The sequence below is a fragment of the Pinus tabuliformis genome, chromosome 4_2 (assembly GCF_031772625.1).
Source record: "Pinus tabuliformis cultivar Carrire ecotype Pingquan chromosome 4_2, CPIR1, whole genome shotgun sequence".
NCBI classification, from domain to species: domain Eukaryota; kingdom Viridiplantae; phylum Streptophyta; class Pinopsida; order Pinales; family Pinaceae; genus Pinus; species Pinus tabuliformis.
In genome coordinates, this window is record NC_142304.1 from 1,067,740,687 (window position 1) to 1,067,765,914 (window position 25,228).

The 25,228-nt window shown below is 37.0% G+C and overlaps 1 protein-coding gene across 1 annotated transcript; it reads left to right on the plus strand.

The window, feature by feature from the left end:
• The first annotated feature begins 1,029 nt into the window (after positions 1–1,029).
• On the plus strand, positions 1,030–25,228 carry LOC149173319 (putative receptor-like protein kinase At3g47110). Its single transcript, XM_089426657.1, has 3 exons — positions 1,030–2,125; positions 2,226–2,356; positions 25,034–25,228. The coding sequence occupies exons 1-3, from the start codon at positions 1,030–1,032 to the stop codon at positions 25,226–25,228; spliced, it is 1,422 nt and encodes a 473-aa protein (XP_089282783.1).

A 25,228-nucleotide genomic window follows, 5' to 3' on the forward strand; every position in this document is an offset into this window, starting at 1 on the left:
ATGGTAGTCCATAAATCTCTAACAATATGATTAACCATGAAAGTCTCCAATCACTCAAAATTATATATTGAACAAATTAATATTAAAAAATAATAATTTCTTATTCCTATTAATTTATGAAAACATAACTTAAAATAATTTAAACCCTAAAATTCTCTAAATTTAACGCACCAAAATATCTTTACAATTTTTTCCCATTCTCCATTTTACAATATAAAGTTTAAACGCTAAAATTCTCTGAAATTTAGCCAACCGAAATATCGATATTAAGTTTTCATATTCTCCATTGGACGATATAAAGTTTGAAGGTGAGTTTAGAAAGGTATAACCACTATCAACTTCATTATTTAGAAGTAACACGCCGAGGAATGCTTTATGAAGCATCGATGGATTTAAAAAAGCTCATGGCCGTTAACTCCATTATTTAAAAATAACACAACAACAATAGTTTATGATAAATTGGTGGGTGGGGTTTAACTAATAGGGGTTAAATATCACATTCCATCATCTATAGGTTCCCTCTCCAAAGGATTAGATTCCCTAAACGTGGGCACGAATGCATTAGTTGGGGAAATACCTACACAGATTGGAAATTTGACACGTTTAACATTGCTTTGTTTACAATATAATTATTTTACGGGGGCAATTCCAAGTTCACTTAAAATGCTTCAAAGGTGAGAAAGGTTATATATGAATGGAAACAATTTACAAGGAACCATTCCAATAGAAATGGGGCAACTTAAAAGCTTAGGCCTCATAGATATTTTTGAAAATAATTTCTCTGGAAGGATTCCTGATTCTATTACTAGCCTCTAGTAACTAAGATATCTAGATCTTCATATGAACCAATTATCAGATAGAATACCCAAGAATGTAGGGAAATGTGTGAACTTATTAATGCTAGACCTTTCATAAAACAAGCTAAGTGGGGAGATACCTCCAACAATTGCAAGTCTTGCAAATTTAGCTCTCTATTTCAATCTTTCAAACAATTTATTAGAGGGTGGCTTGCCTTTGGAACTAAGAAAGATGAATATGCTTCAGGCTATAGATATTTCTGCAAATCGGCTAATTGGTAATATTCCAAGTGAGCTTGCAAGCTGCAAAGAACTAGAATACCTAAATCTTTCTTGGAATGCACTTGAAGGTATGATTCCAGTGTCATTTGGTGAACTTCAAAGTCTTCAGGACATGGATTTCTCCTCCAACAATTTGTCAGGTGGAATACCCACAACATTGGCAAATCTCAAAATGCTAAGCCAATTTAATTTCTCATTCAACAACTTGTCAGGAGAAGTCCCAAAAGGTGGAGTTTTCAAAAATCTTAGTGCCACATCATTTATGGGAAATCCTGGTCTCCATGGACCTTGGGTAAATTTGTCTTTGTGCTCTACTCACAAGCATAAAAGTGTTGCTCATTTGAGAAAAGTTGTCTTGTTTATTGTTGCAGTTGTACTCACTATGGTATCATGTTTAGTTATAGGAATCTTGTGTAGACTAAATCACAAGAGGAATATTCCTATAGAGGTTGGCACATCATTAAACATGGGGCATCAAAGAATTTCTTATCGAGAGCTCATCACTGCAACAAATGGATTTAGTGATGCCAACATTTTAGGAGTGGGTGCTTTTGGGAAAGTGTACAAAGGGGTTCTGAATGATGGCATGGTCGTTGCTATCAAGCTTCTCAATTTGGAAAATGAAGGAGCTAACAAAAGTTTTAAAAAGGAGTGCAAAGTTTTGGGCAGAGTTAGGCACCGAAATGTGATTAGAGTCATAACCTCTTTTTCAGACCTCCAAATAAAAGCTTTGATATTTCCATTTATGCCAAATGGAAGTTTAGATAAGTGGTTATATCCTGGTGGTGAAGTAGAAAGTGGTTTGACATTGATTCAAAGATTAAATATAGCAATAGACATTGCCCAAGGCATGACAGATCTGCATCACCATTGTTTCATTCAAGTGATCCATTGTGATTTGAAACCAAGCAATGTGCTTCTTGGTGAAGATATGACAGCATATGTAATAGACTTTGGGATTGCAACAATATGTTTTGCAAATTATGAGGATTCAAATTTCACTTCTACGCTTGCAATTAAGGGATCTATGGGTTACATTCCTCCAGGTATTATTTGAACTATATGAATTTCAAGCAATGATATGACTTTCATATTTTTATTATATACTTTGATTTACAAATCTTATGTAAGAATGTTTGTATGCAGAATATGGATTAGGTGGACAAGTCACAACAAAAGGTGATGTTTATAGCTATGGTATAGTGTTGTTGGAGATGCTTACTAGAAAGAAGCCTACCCACAACATGTTTGTGGAAGGAATGAACTTGCAGAAATGGGTGGGTAGCAATTTTCCAAATCAACTAGGGGAAGTGGTGGGCAAGAGTTTATTGAGAGAGGCTAGTATGAGCACTCAAGAAAAGAAGGATCTCTATTGCCTCAATCAATCCATAAATTTGGGTTTTCTTTGCACAAAAGATTCTCCGAAAAGATGACCTACTATGATGGACATTGTGAGCACACTCCAATCAGTTAGAGACACTTATCAAGGTGTTGTTGGTATTCCAAAATTCCAATCAAATTTCACTTGTTTGTTGGGTGGAGCAAGTACATCTCGTGACAACACTAGTGAAAGCCAAAGTTATTCTACATTCTAGAGTGTTGTAAGAGAGTAGTGATTGAGTCACTATACAATATAGTTATTTGAGTCCACTATTATTAGTTCCATGTAGTTTGAGTTTTATACCCCTCTCTTTAGTGTTGCAACTTGTTTATTAGTCTCATTCCTTTCACTTTGTATATCCATGTATATTATTGGGCACATGTGAGTATGAAAATAAAGTTGCATAAAAGTTTTGAAGAACAAAATCTTTCTACAACTATAAAATCTGCTATTGGTCTCTTACCAAAAATTTGTGCATTTAAATCTTATTAAATTTATAATAAAATGCACTACAATTCGGCTTTACTTGTGTTGCTAAGGAAATATAAATATATCAATAGCGTTGCATGTGCTTAAGATATCAAAATTTTGTTTCCACAACCATTCTCAATTCAAATGAAGAGCAAGAACATGTTGACCAAGAATAAGTTTTCTATACTTTTCCACATATTTAATGTGTTACTCCTTATAAAAAAAGATTTTGAAATTAAAATTTTGTAATAAGATAAATATGTACATGGCACAACTACTTTTCTTTCTCAAATTTGTTAACAATTACACTACACCATGCACTACAATATGGTTTTACTTATGTCCTCCAGGCCATATAAATATACCAAGAGCTTTGTATGTGATTTAAGAGATTAAAAAGTGAATCAATGGTTTTGTTTCTATAACCATTCATGAAGTAATCAATTCAAATAAATGGCAAGAAAGTATTGACCAAGATCCATTTTTCTATACTTTTCCACATATTTAATCCACTACAAGGTAACACTTTCATTTTAAAATTGTGAAATAAGATAATTATGTACATGGCACAACTACATTTTTTGCAAATTTGTTAGGAATTACAATAAACACCTAACCTTCATAGCTTTATAAGGAATTTGGTTCAACACATTTTCCTAAAGAGTTGGTAAAGTTGAGTAGCGAAATAACTATTATGAGTTGGAGATTTAGACCTTGATTATATATTAAGAATTAAAATTTATCATCCCATCTTTTCATTATTTAGGCACAAATAAGTATTTTATTAATTTTTCTTTTCTGATATGGAGAAATATTCTATTAAATAATACAATCTTACAAAAAGAATCAAGATAGGGAGAGAGTTTGCAACTAAATCAATGTTTTGAAAACAAGCTAAAAACTTGGATCATGTGACTATATATTGCCAATCAATAGAGAATTCTTTTCATAAAATCATATATTTTAACATTCTAGAAACAAAATTTTACCAAAATCAATTGTCAAATACATTATGACTTGATTAAAATTACGTAAAAGTAGAGTCAAACATGAACTAGTGGATTCCAACCTGAAATAACAAAACCAAAGTGTTATTTCCCCCTTACTAATGGTTTTCCTCCAACTCTCATATTATTCTTTCTTTCTCCTTATTAACCAATAAAAAATTGAGTCTGTTAAGAAAATGAAAGTAAGAAGTTGTCCTTCAGACTATTGATCTCATCAGTTATGTATGATAGTTTACTCTTAATCCTATATTGATGTTCAACATGGTTCTCTTAGTTAATGGACTTCATTTCCAAGTTGGTTTTAATACATTCCTTATTGTACCTAAAAATTCGATTTCACACTATAACACATGTTGGGGAAATTATGTGTGTTATAATTCCAACATTAAATTATCAATTTGGGACTCGTAAGCTTCGAGTCACAAGCGTAGGTAACATGGGATCAGAGCATCTAACCTAAATTAGAGTGTGAAATCAATTTATTGTTTTATTGCTATAAAAGAAATTCTTAAAAGAACATGCCATACACTTGCTCAAAAAGAACACCTATGATAGCAATTCTAACTTAAAAGATCTATTACAAGAAACTCATTGCAACTTAATCTATGAAAAACCTTCAATTCAAGACTCCTAATCTAATTGAAATAAATCATTTGAAAGAAATATCACTCTTCATGATTAGGAAACTCATAATCGAAATTCAAAAGTAAATGAAAGTCAAATCAATCTGCATTAAACTGATATCTCTACTTGCGCAATCGAATTCACACTCATACTTGCTCTTACAAAGAAATGATTATGCTATGAAAAACAAGAAAGCTTCTAATTGAATGAATTCTAGAATCTCTAATTTCAAATCTACAAGACAGAGTTTTAAGTACATAATGATGCTAGATTTCACGCAACAACTTTCTCTATGAAATTCACAGATAAGCTAAAGGACTTGTTTCTAGTTGTGGTGGGCTCTTGCGACTCCTAGAGCAAGCCTAAACTAACTCAATAAAAATGAAATTCAAAAGATAGTCATAATACTTACAAATAATTTAGAGATGAAGAAAAATTCAATTAAGATTCAATTATTATTACAAAATAGCTTCAATCCATCCTTTATTCCTTCCCTGTTTCTCTTCCTTTTACAAACTTCCAAATCTTACAATACAAACCATGGTTGAGCCATTTATAAGATTTACAAGGCGAATTAGTCATTTTCCTCAATTATGGAAAATTGAACAATTTTAACAAACTGGCCCCAACGATACTGGCATATCTTCCTAACCATGGCGAATTTTGGAAAACAGTTAGGAGGGAACCTAACTTGTTATATTTTAAACAAAAAACTCTCTTGTATTTATTTCATTCAAATAAAGATCCTTGGAAATCATGCCCAAAGTTGGTTGTTTGGCTCTTTTTGCAAGATTCTAGAACTCTGGAAAAACAATCATCTTTTATAACACTGCCTCCAAGACCCGCTTATAACATTTAGAAAAATTCGAATCTGGAGAAACTGTTTTTGACATTGATAATTGGTTATATGTTTAACAAACCCATTTTCCCATATTGTTCAGATTAACCTCCTTCTGCACGAAAATCGAGGTCAAACTTGGAAGTTTTGAAATTGTGCACATTTTGAGAAGATTTGTTAATTAGCTTCTAGGGACCCACATATGCGACCTGGGTGCAATCCAACACATGTAAAGGTACTAAAATATTATTTTGGACAATAACCTCCCTCGGTTTTTCTCGGAAGCGTGTTGAAATGTCGAAACCCCAAATTGGATATTCCTGTACTCTACTTGTACAAACTAGTTCAACTGACTTGTGAAGAATTTCGACGATGGAATGCTGTGAAAAATGAACTTAGCAAAACCTTCATTAGTAAATCATGGAAAAATCATCTTTAATCATAGAAAGTATAAGAAAAATAATGATAATCAACCATGAGGCGTAAGACGTGAATTGGCGACACGTGATGGAATTATGGTGTGAAATGAGTGTAATAGTACATGAATATAGGTTATGAATGGTGGTATTGAATGATGAAAACATGGGCATATTTGAGGCCTAACAACACATATAGTATATATTTTGCATAGAAGAAGCTTGATGCTAATTATCTTGTTTTTTACAGTTGCATGATGATCTTGTACAAGAAATGAGTTGTCCCCAATGAAATTATATGTTGTACTCGCCATCCCATTGTCATATTTTTAGAGTATTGTCCTTCATTTCCCTTCGGCATATCTCCAATACGCTTGGGTCTTGTGTACCTATCAGGTTACCGTGAGGCCAATAATGTGAATTTTCATTCTCCATAAAATAAAAAGTTGCTATTCACTAATATTTTCATTCTCCATAAAATCATAAATTGCTATTCATTGATATTTAGCTAAACAATAACCAACTAGAGGGACTATATTAGGGTTATTTATCTTTAAAAAAATCAAACTTTACTTCTTCCTTCACATCATTAAGTATTTTTTCATGAACCAAGATAGTAATGACCACATGGAGACCACCTACCAAAATAAACCTATAGATAGGTCTATGTCTTGCTTCTTTCTATCAATGTTTATTTATTTGAATGAGAAGTCTCATTTAACTAATAAAAAAATGTCATGTTCAAAAGGGATTTCTTCAACATCACTAATTTTGAGTTAGCAAGCTTTACATCTATGGCCCATGAAAATGAATCTACCCCAAATGAAAGAGGAGAAAACATTTGTTTCCCTTATCTGGAGGACCTCTTATTTATAAACCAATTTTTTTTCTTATACATGCAAATGCTATTATATTGAAACTTGCTAAAATAAATCCTAAGGAAATTCCTAGTGCCAAAATGACATCGACTCTACTGTGTTGTTTTCTTTCAACAATGTTTGTATCTATAGCTATATGGAATGAATATGATGCACCTCTATATTTTATTGGAAATCTTCTGAAATCATTGGACATGCATATCATTAGATTGTTGACAGAAAAATTAAAATATGTCATGGTCTCTAAATTCATCAATAGTTCCATAGGGATAGTGTAATAGCCCTGGGTTAAATTTTCATGTAATAAAGGGTACTAAAGAAAAGAAAAATAATAACCAAGGTCATGGGACACATATTCCACGCTAAATGGTGGGAAAATATTATAGTGGACATCACTTGTGTTTTATTAATGACTATGGAAATTAGCAAAGGCATTGGCAAAGGAAAAGAGACAATAAATGGAATTTAATTAAAGAAAATAGGAGAAAAGGAAGATGAAGAGACAAAAATATGAATGCAAGGGAAATTAGTGAAAAAATAAAGGGAAACGAAAGAAAAAGGAAAAAGGAAAATAAGAGACTAAAAATCAATGATAAAAAGGCATTAGAGAAACAATTCACAACTTTTGTTAATTTTGTCTTTGGATCAATTCAGGAAGAGAGGGCTCCAAGAGGAGAGAGCAAGAAAGTAAGAAAATGAAATCAAAGGAAAACCAAAGGAAAGTAAAGTGAAAGCCAAGGAAAGGAAGTGAGCGTGAGGATAAAATTGGAACAACAACTACAACACGAAGATTTTGCAGGTAACAGGTCGGATGTGTAATTTCCTTACCGGGATGTGAATGCATGTTACATGCATTTGATTATTTGGTTCATTTGTTGTCATTGGGATGGGTTTTGCCTAGATTTCTAGTGGTTTCAACCTTTCTTTTCCATTTCCTGGATTGCCATGGTGTGATGGGATTCATTCTTGGTTGAGATTTGGATTTCCAGAATATTTTGGATCTGGGTGAGGTGGTCTCAGGAAAATCCCAAGAGTTGGGGGTGGAGATGGTTTTCTCGTGGAATTCCTCAACAGATGGGTGGAGAGAAAAATTCGTCTGGGTATGTTAAAGTATTTCTAAGGCATCCAATATTGTTTTGGTTTTGTGATCTTTAGACCGGTTTAGGTGAGATCACGGTAGCTCAAGGGTGGAGGTGGCTTAACCTATGGATTCCCTATTCAGTTATGTCTTGTTTTATCCCATGAGATCCCACATTCATGCTTGGAATATGGCACGAGGGTGATTAACTGAAGGAAAGAATTGGTTCAGCCCAATTTATGGTCGGGTGGTACATGGAAGTCCCTGACTTGGTTGGAATTTTCATATGTATTTCTATATTGGTTCCTATTGAGAATAATGAGTAAATGTACTAGTTATTATGTTGAACTCATGGCTAATTTTTCATGGATTCTATTATGGTTATATGCTAGTTATATGCATGGTTAAATGATGTTCTCTTTCTATGGATCTCGTTCATGTTTTGGTAAGTTATTGAATGGTTAATGTATGCCTGGACTAACAAGTGTTGTTGCAGCTAGCTTGAGAGGGCATTGAGCCTTCTTGATGATTCTTTGATGAAGTTAAGAAGTTCATGATTATATATGCATTCATGACATGTAGCTTCTATGTTTACCATATGTTTGATGAAATTATTATCATATGTTTGGGAAAGTTTTAAGCCTAGTACATCTTGTGTAGTCTTGTAATTTCCTTAGATTTGATTCTGGAAAGTTCTGGGTTGTTCTAGGAAGTAGCATGTATGCTAGCCCTGAAAAAGTGGCACTGATCTCACAACCGTAGGCACATAACTAGATAATTTTGGTTACAACCGCATGGAGGAAGGCTCATGTGTGCGGTCAAAGCTTTCGATTACATGCACAACTTAGAAAGGGCGTGGTTTGGGGTCAAGGCCTGAGAAAAAGAAAGTTTTAACTCACAGATTGATCACTAGTGGGATTTTTCAGATAACTGGGTGATTTGGTGTCCCTAAGGGGTTTCATTGTATGTCTAGTTAGTAGACCCCACTTCCATAACTAGAAATTGGATGTGTAATGTTTTTGTCCCCATAGGAAGCTTATGATGGAGCCCGTTATCCTAGAGAGGTTCTCGTAGGCTAAAGCGATGAAATATTTTATAAGGGGACTTAATTTTCCCAAAGGAGACTTTATTAGAGAAGGGAAAAGGATTATATTTCCTAGGAAACTGGGGGGGTCACTTTAACCTTATAAAGTGAAAGTATCATAAAGTGGCTTTCTAAAAGTGAATATAATAAAATGAAAAAAATAAATAAAGAGAGAAAAACAAAAAGGAAGGTGAAGATGAAAAGACAAAAGGGAAGGAGAAGATGAAAAGGCCATCCCAAACTCATTAAAGAAGGGAATTGAGGAGGCTCCCTGCATTTGTGCATTGTGTGAGTTTGAAGAGAGAGCTCTTGGAGAGAGTTGGGAGAGGAAGCTAAGGGCTTTGGAGCCCTAGCTGCCATAGCAGACTTTGGTGTTGCAATGAGACCCCCTAGTTTGAGAGTGCAGTCACTCAGATTTCACTGTAGAGCTTCAATGGAGAATGATTCTGAGAAGTCTTGAGGTATTCAAGCTTATCAATTGTTTTATATTATTATACTGCATTTTCCCATCTCCTATGACAGACTGAAGGCTTCATGGAGAATGAAGAGTCCATGGAAAATTAATATCAGTAAATACTCTAGCTTCATTGGACCCATGCATTATTGAACAAGTTGCATATTTTATGGTGGGGTCATTTCATATCTCTTTAAATAAATAGAATGGAAGAGGCTTGCGTGACTGAATCTATAGGTTCCGGGACGAGTTTTGGAAATCACATCACTCATTTAATTCAGGCGGTGGCCACTTCCTTCGATTGTTGAACGTGTCTTGTCTCGAGAGGGCCATATCTTGACAAATTTGTGATTTGTGGGAGGTTGAATGTAGATATGGGGAGAAGTTTAATTGTTGGGTGTGATTCTAAGGAGAAATAGGAAATCCCTCACTGTTGATGATGGACGAGAAGCCACACGATTTCTGGACCGAGTTACAACTGAGGAGGGGCGAGATAATTGTTGCATTTTATCCTGGAAATATTCGTATCGTGTGCTATGTTGACTGCGTCGAGGTCTAAACTTGAAGGTGCCAAACTACCTGTTAACCGTATCAGTGGTTGTTACCTTTACCTTATCTTCCAGCGGAGATGTGTACTAGAGCTGAGACAGATAGTATATTTCTCATGTTGTTGTTGGAGTATCATCCACCTGTGTTGCGATTGTGTGACTATATTGGATGCCATCAAATAACTAGGTTCACACTCTTATTTAAATTCATTGAATTCTGAATAGAATAATTTTATTCGGGTCAGTTTCTCATTGTATGAATTATATAATTTTTTTTGAGCTGACATAAGAAGTGTGTATGTGATTTCAGAAGTTTGTGGTTCATATTATTCCCTAAATGTAATTTAGTAGTCTACAATGAGCACCTACAATAGTGTTTACCTGAACTGTCGAAGAAATTCGCCACTAAGCATAGTTTCACACCCAAAAAAGTATTAAGAATTTACATTGTTATTTAAGCAGAATTTTACAGTGGTATCAGAGCCTTAATCTTGGCTCAGCCTGTGGGTTTGGCTTGAAAACAATTGGCTAAAAAATTCATCACATAAGAAAATCCATACACAGGAATAACATATAGGGGGGAGCACAATTACAGAGAACCAACTCCCCTCTCGGAGGAAGATATCCCCGACACAAAGAGTGAAGAAACGCTAGAAGGAGGCAAGGGGTTAGAGAAAACGCCTGAGTTTAAAAGGCCATATATGGGGGATAAGGAGGAATAAGATTGTAATAAACTATTAAAGGCCACAAATGATTTGGCCTGTAATCAATGTTTTATAAATGTGCATATCAGGGAAACACCCAATATCTTGGGCCCAAAGCAAGGCAGACGGGTGGCAGAAGGCGAGTTGCATGATTATGTGCATTTTATGTTTCAAACCAATGGTTGGACGGAGAAGTTGCTAAAGGTTTTTTATGTGTTAAAGCCTTCACGATGACCCTCCCTTATCCTCTTTCCACATGGGCCAAACCACATCGCATATCGCAATCACAAGAATTTTGAGGGTGCAACCACAAGAATTAGTAAACTGAGTTATCTAATTACAACTCACAATTAAACTCAACCTGGACCCCTAAAACTTTGGGATAACATATGCATGACTTCAGAAAGACTTCCAACTCGAAATTACTAAGCTAATTAAGTTAATTAAACTTAATTAACTATTTACAAGTTGCTAAATAGAATTCGATTTTAATTCACAGTTTAAATTCAAGGACAAATTAAACTGGAATTTCTTGTTTCCATTTCTCAACACTCCCTCTCAACAAGAAAGAGATTATCTACTACCATGATTTTGTCTCTGTGAAACTCAAATTTACATCTTGACAATGCCTTTGTCAAAATGTCAACATCTTGCTCCGCCGTGGGAATGTACTCTAAAAACATAATCCACCTCAATATAAAATCTCTAAGATGATGATATCAGATATCAATATGCTTGGATCGATCATGAAAAACTGGATTTTTAGAGACTTTGATACAACTCTGATAATCGCAGTAAATCACAGTTGGATCCATCTACTGACCAAACAAATGAACCAAGATCTTCCTCATCCTGATGGCCTCATGTTCTGCCTGACTTGCAACCATGTACTATGCCTCTATTGAACCGAGTGCAACCGATCTCCATTTCCTGTTATACCAAGAAATTGTCGTTGACCCAATACTGAAGATCCCTCCTTATGTGCTCTTTCGGTCGGATGGACTCCTTGCCCAATATGCATCGGTGAAGCTTTGAAGCTTCACTCCCTTTGTTCGTCTGTACTATAATCCATATTGATAAGTGCCCTTGAGGTATCTCAACACATGCTTTGCTGCCTTCCAATATAACTTGGTAGGCCCAACCATCTCTTAACTAAGTTGGTTAACTGCATAGCACATATCTGGTCATGTGTTCACCAAGTACATGAGTGAACCCACAAGCTGCTTGTAAACAATAGCTTCCACTGTTTCCCCTGAAGTAGCATCCTCCTTCCTCCAGTTACCTACTAGAGGAGTCTCCATGGGTTTGCTGCTCTCCATGCAGAATCTCCTGAGTATCTTGTTGGCATACTTGCCCTGAGACACAAACAACTCCCCATCACCCTGCCATATCTCCATGTCAAGAAATTAATGCATGAGCCCCATGTCCTTCATCTCAAAGTCTCTTGCAAGGTCCTCCTTGCAAGACTTGATCAACTAATCATCACCTATCAGTATGAGATCATCAACATAAAGTACAATGATCAACAACTTACCTTCCACCACTATGTGGTATAGGTTCGCATCTGCTTCACTCTTCGTGAAGCCCAACCTGGTGAAGTAGCTATCTATCATGGTGTAACAAGCACGAGGTGCTTGCTTTAGCCCATACAACGCTCTCTTGAGATGACACACATGTGACTCACAGTCAAAGGTCTCAAAACTTTCATGCTTCTCTATGTACGCCTCTTCCTCAATCATGCCATTAGGGAAGGTTGTATTTACATCCATTTGATGTATCTTGCAACCTATCTGTGCTGATAGTGCCAATATAGATTTGATTGACGAGTACCTTGCAACAGGAGCAAAGGTCTCATCATAGTCAATCCCCTCTACCTGTGAAAATTCATGGGCCACAAATATAGCCTTATGCTTCTCCACACTACCATCTGCAACTTGCTTTACCTTGTAAATCCAATGGGATCTCACCACTGAATTGTCCTCTGGTCTCAGGACCACATCCCAAACACTGTTACAAACTATGGAGTCATACTCCTCCACCATGGCATCAACCCAAACCGGCTACTGCACTTCTTCCTTAAAGGAAGATGGCTCTATCACAACACATTCGCCCCTTAGAGCCATGTATCTAGTGTACCTCCCAGGTGATCTCCTCTGCCTCCACTAAGAAGTGGGTGTTCCCACATTCTCCCATGCATGATCCAATAATCTGTCAGCCTCTCTGGTGCGCTTTCTTCCCTCTCTGAAAGACTCTGCCTGAGTGGATGTCTACACTCCCAGATCCTCTATATGTGGCTGCTCCACATCAATCTAAGGGTCCTCAACCTTAGGAGCTAAAATCTCCTCATTCACATGTAGCTCAAGCTCCCTCTCAAGGGAAACTCGCATGACCTTCTCCTCATCGAATCTGACATCCCTGTGAACCATTGTCATCCTGTTGGTCAGCAAGTACACCCGATAGTTGTGAGGTGTATTAGTGTACCCCACAAATATCCCCAAATTTATTTTCAACTCAAGCTTCTTCCATGCATCTTTGGTCACATGGAAAAATACCGATGACCCAAAAAGCCTGAAGTAACCAACATCTGGACTCTTACCGGAATAAGCCTCCTCTGGTGTCTTCATCTCAAGTATCTAATGTGAGCTACGGTTCTGAACATAAATGGTTGTGTTGCATGCCTCAACCCACAAGTGTAGTGGTAGGCCCTAATCATGAAACATCGCCCTCGCTACCCCTACTATGCTTATGTTCTTCCTCTTGGCCACCCCATTCTGCTGAGGGTTATGGGGTGCCGTCAACTCTTATTTTGTTATAAATCTAACCCAGAAATATATGATAATAGAAATAAACCCAAGAAATAACCAGATCTGAATATAGATAGAAATGTTTCTTTATTGATATCAAACCCTTAAGGTAGGGCAACACCATATAGGCCTCATACAGACAATACCATGGGTCATTACCATGGTTCCCTCAATACCATCTATCTAATACCATGGGCTTATTACATTATTGCTAACTACTTGTGGTCCCTTACATGATACGGGTTAACCATCTTATTTATTACTATTGCCCATCCCATTATTATTCCATTGGGTACCTCCCTTTGTACCCCATATTACCCCCCCAGGTATACTACATATTTAATCCCTTCTGCTGCACAGAAGTTCTTAAAATCACCTGAGACATACTCACCACCGTTATCACTCCATGGAGATTTAACCTTCTTGCTCGACTCTTTATCCACCAATGCTTTAAACTCACAAAACTTTGTGAAGGTTTGATCCTTTTTCTACATGAAAAATATCCAACATATTCTAGAAAAGTCTTCAACAAATATAACATAATACTTTTGTTTGGCTGTGGATGTTGTCGAGAATGGTCCACACACATCTGAATGGACTCACTCTAGAGTAGCCTTAGCTCAAATGTCTCTGTAGTGAAAGGAAGACTTGGTGTATTTTCCCAAAGTACACCCCTTACATGTATCAACTTGCTCAAGCGTACCTTTGGGAAGACCGATAGAGATCTTCTGCAATATCTTCAAAGCCCCATGATGCAAGTGGCCCAATCGCCTGTGCCACAACTCGCTAATGTCTCAACTCTACATCCTTTTTGCTTTTGTGCTCAAAGCAACATACTCCTCTACCTCTAGCTTAGAGAGATTCTTCACCTGAATCCCTATCTTCTTTACTTGACCCATGGCTATGTGTCGAAGGAACGCCTTTCCTTTTAAGAAGATCACATCATAGCGTTTATCCTCAAGCATGGAAACAGATACCAAGTTCTTCTTCAACTCAGGAACATACATAACATTCTTCAAGGTGAGTGGAGCCCCATGCTCCCTCTGAAAAGCAATCGTGCCCAATCCAGTAACGCTATACTTCCCATCGTCACTCATCTTGATATCCATCTAGAGATCTTTCTCCTCCAAGTCACTGAATAAATCTTTGTCGCAAGTCATGTGGAATGAAGTTCCACTATCTAAGTACCATACACTTCCCATCATTGATGATACCCACCGCTCCTCTTGAGGACTTCTTCTTGAACTTCTTGAGTGGACATTTGTAGCAAAATGGCCCATCTCATGACAATGAAAGCACTTAACTTTCATCATGTATTTCTTCTTACCTCCATGATAAGAATCCAATTTGGAATGGGAAGCTTTCCCTTTCTACTTCTTCGCCTTAATCGTTGATTCGGGTTCCTTCACCTACTAGAATCATCCAAGATCTTTTACTTTTGTGATGTTGCTAGAATTGCATTTCAAAGACCATAAAAGAACATATGTGCATTCTTAAACAAGAGGAAACATGACAACGATCAACAAATCATGAACACAACACATTTGATAATGGAGTTCGTCCAGTGTGGACTACGTCTTTGGGCCCGGTGTCAAGATGGTGGAGGCCGCTTCATATAATGTTGAAATTGATGATGATGTACATAGACAACACTTTTTCATAGCAAGGTCATATGCCCTCAAACAAGAGTGGTTTGTCTCTCCACGAGACGTTCCTCTTACAAGAATTCTCACTTCAGAAGGCTTCCTCTCAGCATGACACTTAACATGATCTCACACACTGTGGCAATGAGTATCTCTTCAACATAGTTACATAGGGATCTCCACAAAAATATATATCATGACAAGCTAAATACATCTCACATAATGTGGCAAAACATCAAACAAGGATCTCAAAACATAATACATCGTCTTAGCAATTATGAAGGAAAACATGACATGACTGATTCATGTACCTGCACCTCTGAAGATTACCAAAAAATGGAAGGCTCAACTGCAAAAAATGACTGCACCACTGAATTTCTATCGTCGAGAGGTGTAAAATCGACTATCCATTTGTCGAATTCCGACACTGTCAAAATTTGGGCCTGTAGGAATCTTTTAGATTCTATTATGAATAAATATATAGGAAATAATGTAAAATAATGCAGTATTTTACATTATCTCCTATATATTTATTCATAACAGATTCCTCGTGATTCTCCAAAGATTATGTTCTCTAGGCTAACTGTAGATCTGCAACTCAGACCACAAATATGATCTCGCCATCATTATCCTTGTGATATTCTGAGACTTTTGAGTATAAAGCTGGTTGCATTCTAACTCTGGCGAATTTCAGCCTCCAAGGAATCTGTAAGATTCCCTCAAGATTCTTCAAAGATTCTTATCTGCTGGGAATCTACAAATTTTCTCCTCAGATGGTGATTTTGATTTCACCATCGCGTTCCCTGCAAAATTCTAGTTAAAATGGCTATAAACTTCATATCATTCTGACAAAATGAAATTTTACCTCCAAGGGAATGTTTCAGGTATCGAGGAATATTCTCTGCAAAAGATTCTCTATCTCAGAATGTGTGCCATCATGGTTCTGCCTTTGGACTACAAATCATGGTTCCGTTACCATGCAATAAAATAATATTATTACTCGGTTTCCGCATCGACTCCTCCCTTTGTGCATCTGCGCGTTGTGAGTTTAAGTACCAATTCAAGGGCGAAGCAACTAACGCTGAGCCCTGTGGCTCAACGGTGGTGGAGTCCTCTGAGACAATGGAGGTTGGGGTTCAAATTCCGCACCCTCTAAAATTGGCGAATTGTTTCATTTAAATGGAAAATAATTTTAAAATTCTTGGCAGCTAATGGTTCCGTTCCACCTGTTTTCATTGCATGAGTGGTCAGCGTACGTATATGGCATTAGTTGGTGGGCGGGGTCCACTCCACGTGGCCCTGTCCCAATGTTTTTTGTTATGGTGGTTCCATCGGGGCTGGTAGGTCCGCCGGGGGTGGTCCGCCCCCCAACCATATCTTTTGGTTTCTATTAATATATGTGGTGTGTATCCATGCGGTGGTGGCGGGGGTAAGAGCCCGCCACCCCCTTTTTTTAAATATTATTTTGTTTTTTTAAAAGCAACCTAATTGATTTTTTCTGATTCAGGGGTTATTAGGCAAACCAACCATCCCACAATTTCGCCATTTCATTGGCCCGATTTCGGCGACCACTGCCGGTGAAATTTGTAGGTCCATTAACCCTGCCACTTGGCCAAGTCAACTATGAACTTTGACTAGCCCTATCTTCTCCATACAAGCTCGGATTTGAGTGTCGTTCACACCGTTGGAATCAGAGCAATGAGCACTTCGATTTGGTGCTGGTTCAAGAGAAATCTGACCACTTTGAATTTTGACCATTTCTGAGCCCTCTTGGACTTCTGCATGTGTCTGGAGCCACCTGGATCAATCCTCTCCACTGAGGAGGTTTTGGTCCTCCAAAAGAATGACAATAATCTGCAACTTTATACATTTTCTGCACCACAAGTGTCATGATATGTTACCCTTCCTTCTCCTTCACCTTTGTTCTTCGGAGCCATAAGCAATGATCCAACACTTGCATCCTCTGCAAACCTATAACACAATCTTTTGAAAATTACATACTCAAATACATGACCAATAAATGACCCAAGTCATCCCATACTTTCCATGAGTTTATAACACATACTATGTAGTATACCTAGGGGGGATAATATGGGGTACAAAGGGAGGTACCCAATGGAATAATAATGGGATGGGCAATAGTAATAAATAAGGTGGTTAACTCGTATCATGTAAGGGACCACAAGTAGTTAGCAATAATGTAATAAGCCCATGGTATTAGATAGATGGTATTGAGAGAACCATGGTAATGACCCATGGTATTGTATGTATGAGGCCTATATAGAGGCTAGAGACTCCACATTGAGAGATGTCAAGGATATTGTATGAACAGGCATATGGCTTGTGGAGTGTTCTCCTTCCTTAAGGAGTGAATGTATGGTGTTGCCCTACCTTAAGGGTTTGATATCAATAAATAAACATTTCTACTTATATTCAGATCTGGTTATTTCTTGGGTTTATTTATATTATCATATATTTCTGGGTTAGATCTATAACAAGTGGTATCAGAGCACTTTCTAAGGCAAAAGTGGAGATTTTTTTTTTTTTTTTGCAGGAACTTTCTGGGGTGGTGAGTTTTAAGATCAAATTTGTACGTTTTGGGGCAAAATCTGCAAAATCTAATTGCAGATCTAGATTCTTTGTGAAAAAATACCCAAGTTCAGAAAAAAAAATTGGCCAAATCGGAGTCTGGATGAAGGAGATATCGCTGATCTAAAAGTCAGTGGTGTTGCAAACATTTTTCGAGGTGGCGAATTTACAGATCAGATCTGTATGGTTTGGGGCAAAAAATGAAAAATCTAATTGCAGATCTGGGTTGTTGATGAAAAAATAATCCAGTTCAAAAAAAAATCGGCCGAATCGGAGTCCGGATGAGGGAGATATTGATGATTTAAAAATCAGTTGAGTTGCAGACATTTTTTCGGGTCGGCGGGTTTGCGACGCAGATCTGTATGTTCTGGTGCACAATCTGAAGAATCTAATTCCAGATCTAGATTGTTTATGAAAAATACCCAATTCAAAAAAAAATCAGTCGAATCGGAGTCCGGATGAGGGAGATATCGCTGATTTAAAATCAGCGTTTTTTTCAGAAATTTTTTGGTGACGACGGGACAGTTGCAGCGCGGATATGAAATTTCAGTGCCTAGATTGGGATTTATATCACATGGGATGATGCAGAATGGTTGTTCCATTTCTGAAAACAGGTCATAATAGGGATTCTAAGCAATATTGATTGAATTATGGCCATTTCAAATTTTCGCCAAATTTTTTTGTGATGGCGGGCCTAGATCAGAATTTGAGGGACTTGTATAAATTTGGTGGCTCTCATCCAGCCACATGGCTAGCACAAATGGAGAAATATTTCACATTGAATCACAACATAGATGATGCGACTCAGCTGAGTGTGGGAATCATGTACTTGGACCACGAAAGATGGCAATGGCGGCAATGTCATCAAAAATGCCATCCAAGGACAACTACTAGGCAGATGTTCGCAAAATCTATTTGTGACCACTTTGACCATAAATCTAATTTTGTGGGTCCTCTTACTAAGCTCACATATACAGGCACACAACCTAGCAAAGATTTTATTTTTACAGGAAAGAAGGAAACCAAGAAACCTAAAGGGTTATTTTCTGCTGGTATCTCCTTATTGCAAGTTCATGGATTGATTCAGAAGGAGAAGATCATTGTGTCTATAAATCCTAGTTGCAAGAAAAATCTCATAAATGTCAATTTGGAAAAAAAATTGCAAGTGCCAGCAAAACACATTGAAAACACACAGGTTAATGATGAGGATGTGCAAGTTTATAAAGATTTGAAGCTTTCGATGGATAAGTATGTGTTGCATTGTGATTTTTACACTTCAGATATGGATAACATGGATGTTGTTTTAGGATATCCTTAGATGGAATCTGTGGGTACTGTCAATATTAATGTGCAGAAGAAATTCCTGAAGCTCTGGTATAAAAAGAAGAAAATTACATTGCAGGATATTTCCATTAAGACCCAAGCAGAGACTATGGAGGTAGAAGCACAAAGCTCTAATGAAACTTACACATCAGATGATGAGCCTTTGATGATCGACAATCAAACACAAACAGAGGTTGAAGCAGAAAAGGTTACAGGTACTGATACATCAGATGAGGACTCAGTGGTTGAAGTAATATTGGAAGATAAGAAACAACAGCAGGCACCACAACATGTACCAGATACCACTCAGGCTCCACTGTTGGTTAAAACTTCAGCATATCACCACCCACATCACCCCACAAGAAAACAACCAACAAGATGGCAATGAATTAGCCACAAGGACAACAACCCCCACATGATAGATAGAGAGGAGCGACGATCCACCTACTACACATCAACACAGAAGAGCCGCCACAGTCAACTTCCATCTCAAGCAAGCGAGGCACCAGCTGGATCAAGGATTCACCTTTCTCTTGGATGGCTAGATGCACGTGCATGGTACCAGTGGACTACTCTTTTGAGTATTTCTTATTATTTGTGTTCTTCCCATGTTTCGAGGACGAAACATGTTAAGGTAGGTGGAATGTAGTATACCTAGGGGGATAATATGGGGTACAAAGGGAGGTACCCAATGGAATAATAATGGGATGGGCAATAGTAATAAATAAGGTGGTTAACCCGTATCATGTAAGGGACCACAAGTAGTTAGCAATAATGTAATAAGCCCATGGTATTAGATAGATGGTATTGAGGGAACAATGGTAATGACCATGATATTGTATGTATGAGGCCTATATAGAGGCTAGAGACTCCACATTGAGAGATGTCAAGGAATATTGTATGAAAAGGCATATGGCTTGTGGAGTGTTCTCCTTCCTTAAGGAGTGAATGTATGGCGTTTCCCTACCTTAAGGGTTTGATATCAATAAAGAAACATTTCTATCTATATTCAGATCTGGTTATTTCTTGGGTTTATTTCTATTATCATATATTTCTGGGTTAGATCTATAACATACTATGTGGTCAAGTTTACATCAAAATAGAAATAATACCCTAGCTATGAAAATAAGGCCAAAATATTATTGTTGCTTCAACAAGTGATGGAAAACACCTCATCACATTTACAATATAAACTGCAATACATGATTTACAAAAATAAGGCCATGACAAGCTACCCAATCTAGAAAAACCATTTCTTACTCAACAAAGTGAACCATGATGAATGTGGTGGATTTTCTTGTTGAACATTTTCACTGACTGGTTTCTGCACGAGTGTTTTGTCCTTGCGACGTTGCTCTAGATGGAGCCTCCAACACATGGCTCTTTGATGACCACCTCTGTTGCAATGACTACAATGACTCTTCTTCCTCGAGATCTTCCTAACATGTTTATTTCCTTGCTGTGGAGAAGTCCTTTCACGCTTCATCCTCTTTCATGTTGCCATTCTCTTCCAGTGTTTAACAATCACATGGTTATGTAAACCACAAAAACTACATTTTTTTTGTTGCCATGAATTACGTTCATTATTAACAACATGATTGTAATCGAAATGAACATTAGAATACTGAGACTTGTTATAACTTTCCTAGTTGTCTCTGGTACCATTATGGTGATGAGAGCTTGCCTCATCTCTTTCTCTGCAATGTACACTGTCGCGGGATGATGGTGATGTATTCCCATCATTCTCTTTCCTTGACAATTTCAACAATGTCTCGGAAGCATATGACACCTTTGAGCATTCTCCTTCGGTGTATCCCAAACCTTTGAATCGAGGTCTCTTAGATGTCGATTTCAAAATAGGTGATGAGGGATTTTCTAAGCCTTTGCTGCGCTTCAGCTCCTCCAAGGCATCTTTTGTGGCTTGTAGTTGAAGTTGTAGTCTCTGCTTCTCCTCTTTCTCTTCTTGTAGAAGCCTCCTTAATTCAGCATCCTTTGCTTGAAGGTCATTTCGCTTCAATTCTTCCAAGGTTGCCTCTGTGGCTTGCAACTGAATCTGCAATTGATGCTTCTCCTCTTTCTCTTCTCATAGAAGCATCTTCAATTCAGTGTTATCTTCTTGAAGACTATGGTTGATCTCCTCATGTGAATGATGAGAAGATGATGAAGGCAATGAATGTACACTAGAAGGTGTGGATGGAGCATCATTCTCTGCTCTTTCTTTCTCTTGTCTCTCATGAGATTCATACAACATGTCCACCATTTTGGACATCCTGATCATGGCCTCATACATGTCTTTGTCATCCTCCATTACTGCACGTTCAATCATTGTTCACGCTCGCAATTCACATCAGCGAGAAGACCGCTCTAATACCAAACTTGATCTGGGTTCCTTCAGCTACCGGAATCATCCAAGATCTTTTACTTCTGTGATGTTGTTAGAATTGTATTTTAAAGAGCATAAAAGAACATATGTGCATGCTTAAAAAAGAGGAAACATGACAACGATCAACAAATCATGAACACGACACATTTGATAACGGAGTTCGTCCAGTGTGTGTTGAAAATAACAAAAAGAAATGATAAAAATACAATCCAGAAATTCCAATTTTAATTTTTCCTTGAATTAAAATTGTGAATTAAAATTCGAATTTAGTCTCACCAGCTGCTTGGAAATAATTAATTAATTCATTATGGATTAGTTGGAGAAATTCAAGTTAGAAGTCTTTCTGAAGTCATGCAACAGTTATCCCTTAATTAAGGAGATAGGATTGAGTTATATTTGAGTTGTAATTAGTTAGCTCAGTTTACTGAGTTAAGTCCAGATAAATTAATTCCAAACTGTTTGAGGAACTAATTATGAGTTATCAATCAGTTGATGCATGCATGCACTCAACTAGTGTACTCCAGATAACTGAAGATTCCCTCATCAGAAACTCATGCATGTCTATTTTGAGAAATACCTAGTTGAGCTAAATATCAAGGACATGTTACTATCAGTTGCATGTATCTTCCTATAAAGGAAATTCATCCATGCAGTCAAGGCAAGGATAATTTTAGGGGCGAATGTTCGCCCCTTTGGCGAAATTAAGGGGTTTTAAATTGTTAGTGGGCGAATATTTTGTATCATAGTACATTTTTACAAATCACCTCAAATAGCCCACCTTATTTTAAGGGAGAGGGTAAAAAAGGTAAATTTAGCCCTTGAAATTAGGAGTTACAACCTTCCATTCGCCCATTTTCAAAAATAGGTTTTATTTAAGTGAATCCATTCGCCCATTTTCAAGAATAGGTTTTATTTAAGTGAATCCTATGGGCCAAATACCATATTTATAAAAGAGGTATGGTAAATTAATAAAAATATAAATAAATGAGAGGTATGGTAAATAAATAAAACATTTTTTATATTTACTCCATAAGTCACCTGGTGTAAACAAATAAAAATATAAGTAAAGTGGAGGTACGGTAAATAAATAAAACGTCTTTTTATGCTTACTCAAAAGGTATGGTAAATAAATAAAAATATAAATAAACTAGACGCATTGTAAATAAATAAAACCTCTTTTTATATTTAGTCCATAACCCTCGTTCTATTTATGAAGGTTCAAGAAAGAGGTTTTATTTAAGTGAATCCTATGGGCCAAATACCATATTTGTAACAGAGGTATGGTAAATTAATAAAAATATAAATAAACTAGAGGTATGGTAAACAAATAAAAAAAAAAAATATTTACTCCATAATTCACCTTATATTTACGAACACTCAAGAAATGGGTTATATTTAGGTGAAACCTATGGGGAAAATACTATGGGACAAATACCATGGACTAGATTGCTATTAATACCATGCAAAAAACCATTATTAACCCTAATATTAGAATTAATAAAAATAAAAATGGCACATGGTATTGACCCATGGTATTCACCAAAATGGCACATGGTATTGACCCATGGTATTCACCTGGAATGTGGCCTATTTAAATGGGGGGATTAAACCAGCATAGATCCATTTTTACACTTCTCTAAGAGTTCATAATGCTAAGATTCACTATGACTTTACAAAGTTTTATTATTTAGTGAAAGACTCGCCAAGATCTTACAAGATTTTATAATTGAGTAAAATATTCGCCATGCCTGGTGAGAGATTCGCCAAAAAATTATATATACATATTATATTATTGATAAAATCGCCTTCCATTTTTCCTATATACCATGGAGATTCGCCCATTTATTATATTTATAAATTTAGGGGGGGTTCTTAAAATTTTCCTTGAGTCAAAGGAAGGTTCCTTGAGGATTGCGCAGTTCTGACAGTGTGTTAGAGCAGTGTTACACTGGGTGAAGGAGATCATCCCAGAGGTAACTGCGCAAGGAAATAGGAGCTTGGAGGGCAGAGGAGAAGGCTTGTGAGAAGCTTTGATTGCCTGTGAGCATCCAGGAGGATTGTACTGAGAGCTGGCTAGTTGTGAGAGCTAAGGCTTTGTATAATTCTGATGTATTTCCACCTTGTATGATAATACAGATAGTGGGGTTTTTAGTTGAGCCTTTCTCCTAAGTATTTTCTGTGTTTCATGTGCATTGATTCTTCTTCTTTTGGCTATATGTGTTCAGCTCGGATCTTGCTCAATCTTTAAGCTTCCGCAAAGAAAATTGATAGTAGAAGTAGATTATAGTATTTTACTTTGGTATATTGCATTATCAGGTTAATCTACAGTCAGATTTTCTACACAGTCTTAGAGTAAGATTTGTAGAGAATTTGCAGAATTTCTACAGTGTGGACTTCGTCTCCGGGCCTGGTGTCAAGATGGTGGAGGTCGCTTCATATAATGCTGAAAATGATGATGATGTACATGGACAACACTTTGTCATAGCAAGGTCATATTCCCTCAAACAAGAGTGGCTTGTCTCTCCACGAGACGTTCCGCTTACAGGAATTCTCACTCAAGAAGGCTTCCTCTCAGCATAACACTTAACATGATCTCACACAATGTGGCAATGAGTATCCCTTCAACATAGTTACATAGGGATCTCCACAACAATACATATCATGACAAGCTAAATACATCTCACATAATGTGGAAAAATCGATCCCACAACATAACATCAAACAAGGATCTCAAAACATAATACATCATCTCAGCAATTATGAAGGAAAACATGACATGATTGATTCATATACCTGCAGCTCTGAAGTTGACCAAAAAATGGAAGGCTCATCTACAAAAAATGACTGCACCACTGAATTTATGTCATCGAGAGGTGTAAAATCGACTATCCATTTGTTGAATTCTGACACCATCAAAATTTGGGCCTGTAGGAATCTTTTAGATTCCCCGTGATTCTCCAAAGATTATGTTCTCAAGGTTAACTGGAGATCTGCAACTTAGATCACAAATATGATCTTGCCATCATGATCCTTGCGAGATTCTGAGATTTTTTAGTATAAAGTTGGTTGCATTCTAACTCTGGCGAATTTCAGCGTCCAAGGTATCTCGGAGATTCCGTCAAGATTCTTCAAAGACTCTGCTCTGCTGGGAATATGAAAATCTACTGCTCAGATGGTGATTTTTATTTCACCATCGCGTTCCCTGCGAAATTCTAGTTAAATGATTGTAAACTTCATATCATTCTGACAAAATGAAAATTTACCTCCCCAGGGAATCTTTCAGGGATCAAGGAATATTCTCTACAAAAGATTCTCTGTCTCGGAATGCATTTCATCATGGTTTCGCTTCTGGCCTGCAAATCAAGGTTTCACTGGTGGGATTGAACTAGATAGGTGTTAAATATTATATTCCATCGTAGCCTATATTCACGGCAACATTTTCGTGAATATTGTATGATTTCGAGAGAATCGTACTTGACGAAGAAATACTAATGTGAGGCTTTTTGCCGTGTGCGGCAACACCACAAACTTGCCCATCCTTACTATGCTAACCAACTGTTCTACCCTACGAGAACTAGATTTAAGCTACAATCATCTCACGGGACGTTTGCCCTTTTCTATAGGCTGCCTCTCCAAAGGATTAGATTCCCTAAACGTGGGCACAAATGCATTAGTTGGGGAAACGCACAGATTGGAAATTTGACACGTTTAACATTTCTTTGTTTACAGTATAATTTTTTTACGGTGGCAATTCCAAGTTCACTTAAAATGCTTCAAAGGTTGGAGAGGTTATATAGGAATGGAAACAATTTACAAGGAACCATTCCAATAGAAATGGGGCAACTCAAAAGCTTAGGGCTTATAGATATTTCTGAAAATAATCTCTCTCGAAGGATCCCTGGTTCTATTACTAGCCTCCAGTGA

Bases quoted from the DNA above. Each gene is read 5' to 3' on its own strand.
- LOC149173319 (XM_089426657.1), top strand. From the start codon at position 1,030: ATGAATATGCTTCAGGCTATAGATATTTCTGCAAATCGGCTAATTGGT. The intron at 2,126-2,225 runs GTATTATTTGAA...GTTTGTATGCAG, and splicing joins TATGGGTTACATTCCTCCAG to AATATGGATTAGGTGGACAA. The intron at 2,357-25,033 runs GTGGGTAGCAAT...CTTTGTTTACAG, and splicing joins GAATGAACTTGCAGAAATGG to TATAATTTTTTTACGGTGGC.